Source organism: Cervus elaphus, chromosome 8 (genome assembly GCF_910594005.1).
Source record: "Cervus elaphus chromosome 8, mCerEla1.1, whole genome shotgun sequence".
Lineage (NCBI taxonomy): Eukaryota > Metazoa > Chordata > Mammalia > Artiodactyla > Cervidae > Cervus > Cervus elaphus.
Window position 1 is genome coordinate 23,343,331 of NC_057822.1, and position 9,760 is coordinate 23,353,090.

At 37.4% G+C, this 9,760-nt stretch overlaps 1 protein-coding gene across 1 annotated transcript; it reads left to right on the forward strand.

The window, feature by feature from the left end:
- Window positions 1–1,744: 1,744 nt before the first annotated feature.
- On the forward strand, window positions 1,745–7,397 carry SCG2 (secretogranin II). The gene is made up of 2 exons (XM_043909877.1): window positions 1,745–1,909; window positions 5,052–7,397. The coding sequence occupies exon 2, from the start codon at window positions 5,066–5,068 to the stop codon at window positions 6,905–6,907; it is 1,842 nt and encodes a 613-aa protein (XP_043765812.1). The 5' UTR covers window positions 1,745–1,909; window positions 5,052–5,065; the 3' UTR covers window positions 6,908–7,397.
- Window positions 7,398–9,760: the final 2,363 nt, after the last annotated feature.

A 9,760-nucleotide genomic window follows, 5' to 3' on the forward strand; every position in this document is an offset into this window, starting at 1 on the left:
CCCATGTCAATCCACAGATAACCAGTCATAAGGAATCAAATATCTTAACCAGGAGATCAAAGAGAGAAAATCAAGGGCTATTTTTCCCAAGATTATTTTTTTTCCTAAGGTTTTAAACTATTTTTGTTTCCTCAAGGAGTTCAAGAGTATTGTGGTTTACCTAGAGTCATTAGAAATCATTAAGTCAAACTTGATAATGGAAACCTCAGCTCAGGTTTCTTTTCCTAGAACCCTTCCCATCCAAGATTTCTAGACTGAACAGTGCTCCCTATTGTCTCTGCTGGCTGACATCTTTCTTTGTGCTTTTCAATTTATATCAAATAAAAATAATCTGTTGTCTCTTATCCTAAAATAAAAACAATCTGTCTCTTATCCCCACTAGACCAATATATATATTGGGTTGGCCAAAAAGTTTGGTTGTTCAGGTTGTTCCATAACATCTTATAGAAAAACCAAATGAGCTTCTTGGCCTACCTAACATATATATATGCATCTATACATGCAGATATGTATACCTACCTAACATATATATATGCATCTATACATGTAGATATGTACACCTACCTAACATATATATATGCATCTATACATGCAGATATGTATACCTACCTAACGTATATATATGCATCTATACATGCAGATACTATTCATCTTTGTATCTGGCACTTAGTAGGCATTACAACTTACTGAATGAATAAATCAATGGCTAATTATTCTTTTAACAGAGACAAAAGGGATCTCTTATATAGCAAGATTCTTTTACATAAAGTTCATTTCAAAACATATGGTTTTTAGGAAAATCATATCTTTAATAAAATGAAGTTAAAAATTTAGACTTATATAAATTATAAACTATTTAATCAGGTTACTTGGTAAAGCACAACAATGATTATGACTACAAATCTGAGAGGTTGGAAGTTAAGTATTAACACTACATTATTTCTTGAATTGGTCACATTTATGGAATGTATTCGATACACCTGACTCAACTGGAGGAAGAAAATATTTATAGTATAACTTCCTTTCGGTTACAAATTACAGTTGCATATGAGTCACACTTATCTCAAACAGTAATATTTTTCTTTTTTTATTGAAAGTATTCTCAACTTCTGAGCTTCCCTTTTTGACATCCAATGTTGTAAAAGATGCCAACAGATTCATATAGAATTATCAACTATTAGACCTGAGTCCTTAGAAATACATGCTTCAAAATTATATTGAAGTCGTAGACTAAAATCCTAATTCATTAGCGTCTTGAGGTCGACTCACAAAAAAAAAGGATACTTTTTTTATTCAAATAAACATGATTTTAAAAACAATGCTTCTTGTGGTTATGATATGAAATACGACTTCATATTCATAATGTGTATTCTGTTCCTCTTCGAGCATACTGAGGAATGTTCATGTAATTTCTTTGTGGCCACCGAAGGAAAAAAAAAGTCCTTATCTGTAAAACTTTCTTTTAACAACGATGACAACAACAACAATAGCAACAGGAAACCCTTATCACAAGCTGTTTGGACACAGATGAGATTATATTGCAATTAGCCACGTCTATCTGACGAATTTTTCTAAGGAAAATTGTGCAGAGCATTGTATTTCAAGCCTCAAAGATTTTGTTAAAAGAAAGGGAACTGCAGTTTTTGCCACAGAAAGACAGGTGGCGTAAGCATGCAATTTTTTTTTTTTTTAAATCTATAAAGTGATTATTTTCTCTCGGGTTCTTTGAAAAAACTCGCCTGTGCTCCGGTTTGTGGCTGAGCGGGTGACGTCACTGTGGCAGTGCGGAGTCTGGCGCGGCGGCTCTCTATAAGCCGGGGAGCTGTCCGGGTGCTGAAACGGTCCGAGCCGCTCAAGCCGCGAACCTGGAGGAATATGCTCTGGGCTTCCTCTGCCATATAAATAAGAGGTAAGACTGCTTTTCCCTTCTGCTTACTGGAAAGTTCTAAATTGCGTATTCTCTCCTTAATTCCTAGCTAAGAAGAAAGAGACCATTTGGCAAGCTTATTTCTTTAGAATAACTGAACGGCAACCTGCTGCTCATCTGGCAACCTAAGGACACTGTATATATGTACATATATATGCATGATTGCATCTGTGATTTACACTGCTTGCTGTCAGGTATTTATTAACCGTTGTGTTATTTAGATAATCATATATCAGAACGTGAAAAAGTTAAGGATATTTGTGTTAATACACATTATTAATGCAAAGTTAACCAAGCCTGACATTTTGTTTCTTTCCTTAGTTTCTTGTTTCTTCCCCTAAGGACCAGATACAAGGGCAGGGATACAATTTATATACTTAATATTCTTAACAGTAGGTGTCCGATGATTCAAAGGCTGTTAAACATGTTCATGATAGATGCAACCAATTTTGGAGCTAGGTTAGTTAGTTAGTTTGTTTTTTTCTTTGACATTTACTTTGCAAGATCTCAAATTTAACTAACTGTATAAAATTATTTTCTCAACTGGTATACTCTGAAAGGACTTACATTATTGTTTACTAATTTTGGTCCTAGCAAAGTAAGACTAGAATGAGCTTCTTCGTTTATTCAGGGGGAAATATTATCTTGGTTTCTAGGTTGGATATGACCATGGATTACAAAGAGATAACTGAAATGTATGAGGAAACATTTATAACCATATAAATTGTTTATTATGATGCTTTGGTTGAAAGAGGTTGTACAATTTTTGCTAAATATTTTGAATGGGACAAGTGTTTCTTTTTCCTGTATCCTAACTAATTGAATTGCTCAAATTTGATACATCCAGTTGCATTTGTCAATGCTCTAGTATAATTTCAATAGAAAAGACATTTTAACTGATGAGGTTTTTTGGCTTAAACTCTACATAGAACACTAGAACTGTTAAAACCACCTTCACTATTTAGATGAGCTGCTACCAGCTCATCTAAAAAAATCCCTTGAGCCTTAGTCAAAGGCAATAACTATGTCACCCAAACTGAGTCTGAGTAAATGATCAAATGGTAGCTCTTGTTAGGCCTGTGGTTTAAATAACTGCATTGAATATTCTTCCCCAACACCACAGCAAAGTTCACCTACAAAATAATGATTTTAAAGATCAGCACATAACCTAGCATATAACTGGGTTAAGGATACTTCAGGGTAATGGTTTCAAAGAAAATAAGTTCACTAAGATTCTTAAAATTGCTAGTCCAAATGCCAATGTGGAAAATTGATTTTCAAATCTAAACTAATCCTGAAAAAATATAAAGAAGAATGTATAATGTACTTTTATTTAAGCCTAGTAAGTCATGAATACAATTTCCTCTAGTAAACATTGATTCATAGTTAGTATTTTAGAAATTTTCTCTGACATGCCTTTAAAGATTTTACTTTCAGTAAATTAAGTAGCTAAATTAATGTAAATAAGTACATATTTTAATAATTAATTTTAATAATCATTTTAATAAATTGTACTAAAGAAATTTCTGTAAGTACAACAGTTTTAGATTCTAAAAACTGAAAATATTACTTAAATACCAATATGATCTTGTGAACAATGATATTTTCTACAATTGATGTCTAAGTTAACAGATAATGATATCCAGCAACTTAACTTATACATCACAAAACCATAATTCAGTTAAGAGCAAACTTATAAAATTCCTTTACTTTATTTGTAACAAAATTGCACATATTAAAATAGATTTCAATGTTAACAATGCCAAATGTAAAATATGTAAAAACCAATCCTCTTGGTAATTTATACAAGTGACTATAAGGCTTTGAAGTAAAAGAATGAATGAAAAATTTTAAGTGGAAGAATTCAACACACTGTATGCATTTTTCTAAGTTGGGAATTACATAGTGATTATTTTAAAATTTTCTAACAGAATGAGTCATTTGAGATTTCATAGGTCCACACCCAAATAGACACAGACCTAAGTCAAGCTGAATCTGAACACTTATAAGTTCAGAAATAGACTGGTTCAGAAAACTTATGTTCTGTCTGTAGCATCTGTTATTATTTACTATATCTCTTGAGGGCTGAGGAAAAATATAATCATGATTGCATTTTACAAGACAGTCACAGTAAAATTATTAGAAGAAATATGGAGCACAGATGTTTTGAAACAGTTTATATTTTGGTACATTGGTACATTTACATTGAAATAAATATCACTGGATATCATGGATGTTTTTTCAATTCTGACTATTGTGCGTGTGTATCCCAATAGTACCATGTGTGCTATTACATGTCAATCAGGATGAATGATTATAAAATACCAGACTTCTAAATTCAGTATTTTGGGATTCATTGAGTAAATAAATACTGCTTTGGGGATATTAAAAAGAAAAAACTTTGTTAAGTTTGCCTACTAGCTTGGACTTGAGAAGACCCATATTCTGGAGGTCATTAAGGTACAGACCTTCGAAAATTAATAATATAATTTAGTATCAGACTAAAGGACAAGTTATTTCTGCAAATATATATGAATGAGACTCATCCACAGGAGAATTCAGTATGATTAACATTAACATGGAATATCACTTCATCTTATATAGTAATGTTGTGTTTCTACAACAAATTAGATGGACAAGTCAGGAATTAAACCACATGGTTTATGATAAGGATATGACTCTGTGTGTGTGTCTGTGCATGTTTTAAATTGAGCCATCTAATTTTTCTGCCAGTGATTTCAATATAAATGCTGTACAAATAACTAAAACTCATCTTGGAAAATCTTTATTTAACAGAAATAATGCATGCTAAGCAATACATGTCTTATAAGTTAAAAAATTATACTTGAGAAACCTCATATCAATGTTTTTGCTATTATTTTAACCAAAAAAAATGCCATACAAATTTGATGCAAAATGGGTAACAATTTTGCTAAAGATTCCTGTGGTTAGTTTGTGAGGATTGTGTATGAAACATTTATAGTTTTCAAAAAGAATCATCCTAAATTAATGTAGAGTAATCTCTACTGTGTTCTTTTCCCCCCTCAATGGTTAATTACTTTTTTTGCTATAGAGTCTACTAGTCAGTTTCACTTGTGTTAACTCATGTTTTCTATGCTTTAAGGAAATCTTTCAAACATGGCAGAAGCTAAGACTCACTGGCTTGGAGCAGTCCTGTCTCTCATCCCTTTAATTTTCCTCCTCTCTGAAGCTGAAGCTGCTTCATTTCAGAGAAACCAGCTGCTTCAGAAGGAACCAGATCTCAGATTGGAAAATGTCCAAAGGTTTCCCAGTCCTGAAATGATCAGGGCTTTGGAGTACATAGAGAAGCTCCGACAACAAGCTCACAAAGAAGAAAGCAGCCCAGACTACAACCCCTACCAAGGTGTTTCTCTTCCCCTTCAGCAAAAAGAAAACGGTGACTTGCCAGAAAGTTCGAGGGATTCCCTGAGTGAAGATGAATGGATGAAGATAATAGCTGAAGCTTTGAGACAGGCTGAAAATGAGCCCCAGTCTGCCCCAAAGGAAAACAGGCCTTATACTTTGAATTCAGAAAAGAACTTTCCAATGGACATGCCTGATGATTATGAGACTCAACAGTGGGCAGAGAGAAAGCTCAAGCACATGAGATTCCCTCCTATGTATGAAGAGAATTCCAGGGACAACCCCTTCAAACGCACAAATGAAATAGTGGAGGAACAATATACTCCTCAAAATCTTGCTACATTGGAATCTGTCTTCCAAGAGCTGGGGAAACTGACGGGACCAAACAACCAGAAGCGTGAGAGGGCTGATGAGGAGCAAAAACTTTACACAGACGATGAAGATGATATCTACAAGGCTAATAACATTGCCTATGAAGACGTGGTTGGGGGAGAAGACTGGAACCCAGTAGAGGAAAAAATAGAGAGTCAAACTCAGGAAGAGGCAAGAGACAGCAAAGAGAATGCAGACAAAACTGAGCAAATCAACGACGAAATGAAGCGTTCCGGGCAGCTGGGCCTCCAAGATGAAGATCTCCGGAAAGAGAGTAAAGACCAACTCTCAGATGATGTCTCCAAAGTAATTGCCTATCTGAAAAGGTTAGTGAATGCTGCGGGAAGTGGGAGGTCCCAGAATGGGCAAACTGGGGAAAGAGCAACCAGGCTCTTTGAGAAACCACTTGATCCTCAATCTATTTATCAGCTGATTGAAATCTCAAGGAATTTACAGATACCCCCTGAAGACTTAATTGACATGCTCAAAACTGGAGAGAAGCCAGCGGAACCAGAGCAGGAGCTTGAGATTCCTGTTGAACCTGAAGACATCTCAGAGGTTGACTTAGACCATCCAGATCTGTTCCAAAATAAGATGCTCTCCAAGAATGGCTACCCCAAAACACCTGGTCGTCCTGTAGCAGAGGCCCTACCGGATGGGCTCAGTGTAGAGGACATTCTAAATCTTTTAGGGATGGAGAGTGCTGGAAATCCAAAGCCTCCATATTTTCCCAATCAGTATAACCGAGAGAAAGTTCTGTCAAGACTGCCCTATGGTCCTGGAAGATCTAAAGCTAACCAGCTCCCCAAAGCTGTCTGGATGCCAGATGTTGAAAACAGACAGATGGCATATGAGAACCTGAATGACAAGGATCAAGAATTAGGAGAGTACTTGGCCAGGATGCTGGTTAAATACCCTGAGATCATGAATGCCAACCCCGTGAAGCGAGTTCCCAGTCAAGGCTCAACTGAAGATGATCGACAGGACGAGAACCAAATCGAGCAGGCCCTCAAAGAGCATTTGAGTCAACACAGCTCTCAGGAGACTGACAAACTGGCCTCGGTAAGCAAAAGGCTCCCTGTAGGGACCCCGAAGAGTGATGATACCCCCAACAGACCGTACTTGGATGAAGATCTGTTAGTGAAAGTGCTGGAATACCTCAACCAAGAAAAGGCAGAAAAGGGAAGGGAGCACATTGCTAAGAGAGCAATGGAAAATATGTAAGCAGCTTTCATTGATCACCCTATTTTCACTCCTCCCATCCCAAGCAAACCCCAATATTTCTCTTTAGTGTGTTGACTTCTCTCTTGTTAACACTGTAATACCTTTAAATGCTGTACAGGCGGATGATTCCATTTCACTGGAGCATCTGCTTCACTTACTCTGAACTGTTCTCTTGTGTATGGGTATGTGTAAATGTTATGATTTCTGAATAAAAATATTAATCATAGCCCTAATTCAAGAAAGATATCTATGATAGTGTTTAATAGTGTATCTAATAGCCGTGGCATTGTTGATGCTCACTTATGATAAAGAGTGTCCTATAAGTCCCTTGAAAGTTTTTAATATTTACTGAATTATTTTGTTACTGTCTGTAGTGTTTTGTGGAGTACTGGAGCAAAAAAAATAAAGCATTATAAATATATAGTTTTACTTATAAGGCCTTTTCTATTGTGTGTTTTATTGTTGCTTAATAAATGTTATTTCTGGACAACTGTGGGTTATTCATTCTGGAAATCCAGAGGCAATGGATGTGGATCAAGAAGTATGGAGCTAAAAGAGAAAATTATTTCCTTCCACAGTCAATCCAGGTAAGAAATAATGAATGGAAATACATGATCACATTATACATTTGTAGAATGCAATATCCTCTAGCAGCTCACTACCTAGAGCTTGCCTTTAGTTTTTTTTTTGTGATTATGGAATAATTTATATTTAAACCTTTTACCCTTGACTTTTGTAAATAAAAACATTTAAGTCTTCCATAACCAGCACTGAAAAAGAAGTGATGGGTATAGGGCAATTGGAAACAACTAGACTTGGAAGCAATCTACCTATTTTCAGGTTACCCTGCTTCCCAGAAGATAAAACTGCTATGCTTTTATATGGTGTGAGAGGGGCCAGAGGACCCCCAGACTGAATGTTAGGTAAGTCAACAGCACAGGCTTAGTGGAGAATACATCAGCTGCCCTCTCTCTGGTCCATGGGTTGGAGAGAATCCTGAGTGGGCAAGGCTGTAGAGAATTGTTATAATGTGCATCACTTCAGGGGTTGATGCTATCAGCATCCTGACATATCAACAGGGAATCAACAACAGCAGCAGCGAGAAAATGTACAGAGCAACAGAACAACAGTGCTCGTAAAAAACCAAGGAAATAAATTGTAGTTATTATTTATTGAATATTTATTGTGCACTGGGCACAACACTAAACACTTTACCCCATTCAATCTGTGCTGTATCACTGTCAAGGGCCTCTTATTATCCCCTTTTACATCAGAAAAAGCAAAACTCAGAAAGGTTAAATAATTGCCCCCAAGTCACCCAGTGTCATGAGGTGCCAAAGCCTGTGTTCCTAACCTAACTCCACTGCACTGCCTCTCTGGGAGGGGTCTTTCAGCTGACGGTTGGGGCATTGGTGGTGGGGTGGTGAGAGGCTTATGTGTCTCAGTGTGGGTCATTTCCATGAGAGGGCATCTCTCTCTCTCTCTCTCTCTCTCTGTGTGTGTGTGTGTGTGTGTGTGTGTGTGTGTGTGTGTGTGAGGGAGGGAGTGGTGGTTTAGTCACTATGTCATGTCCAACTCTTCGTGACCCCATTGACTGTAGCCCGCCAGGCTCCTCTGTCCATGGGATTTCCAGGCAAGAATACTGGAGTGGGTTGCCATTTCCTTCTCCAGGGGATCTTTCCGACCCAGGGATCAAATCCTTGTCTCCTGCATTGCAGACAGATTCTTTACCATCTGAGCTATGAGGGAGGGAGGGTGGAGAGGAAATCCTTGAATGGTCAAAACACACTAAGAGGGTCCTGCCTGCCTTTGGAAAAACATGGAACCTCCATTTTCCTGTTATAACTTTGCCCAGACTCTTCTTTTCTGTCCAATTATCATACTCTCTGAATGAATTCTAGAATCTGTAAGTGGAAGAGAGCTTAGAGGTGAATAGTCTCCACAGTGTTTCTAATAAGTGCTTCTTACTCAAATACCTCACAGGTAAATACTATGAATTGAAGATTATGCAGAGATCTAGGATATTTGTGGGGCTTCAAGTCTAAGTGCATATTTATACACCATGCTTTGCAGATGTCCACATATGTCATCTGCCCATTAAACATTCTCTTCAATTTTCTGTTTCAATCAGCCAGCCACTCCTAGTGCCCTAAATCAACAATCTTTCCATGGTCGCCCCGAACAGAAATGTGACCTTGGCACCTGTCTCCACCCAACAGAAACTTGCCCTCCATGTGGTGTGTGAATATTCTACAGGGAGGTTAGAAAATTAGAGCAAGTTAACTCACGTGACACAGCTGATGAGGCCCCGGGCTGGGGTTTACACACAGATCAGTGGGATGCCAAATCCTGCATTCATTCTGTGGTATCATGTTGCTTTTTTCTCTGTCTCAGTTACGCTTGAGATTCCCTGATTCTCTAGCAGTGACATTTCTGGCACCATGATGGGCAGTTGGGGAGATATTTTAATTTGGGATATATATACTCTGCGTGACTTCTCTCAGACACCAGTCAGCAAGCATCTTTGCCCTTTTGCAGCATCACCATATTCCTCAGCTATTGAGTCATCAGATGTATTTATTTCTGATCTTAAGATATTTTTTCATAAGTGTTTCAGTACACTGCTTACTAGCATAAGAAATTAAGCTCTACGTACATTTCAAGGAGGTGGATGACAAACGAATTGAGATTAGGGCAACATTGCCCTTTTTCCTGCCCTGAAGCCTCTTTCAGCAGAAGTCGGGAAGTAGCTTGAGCCCTCCTCACCAGTGCCCTCTGCAGGCCACTGCTGGAAGAGCACACTATGACTGCACCCCTTTGTAAGAGTCCATGTCTCCATCAGGAGTCAGATGG

Excerpts from the sequence above, each read along its gene's own strand:
- SCG2 (XM_043909877.1), top strand. The coding sequence starts at position 5,066 with ATGGCAGAAGCTAAGACTCACTGGCTTGGAGCAGTCCTGTCTCTCATC.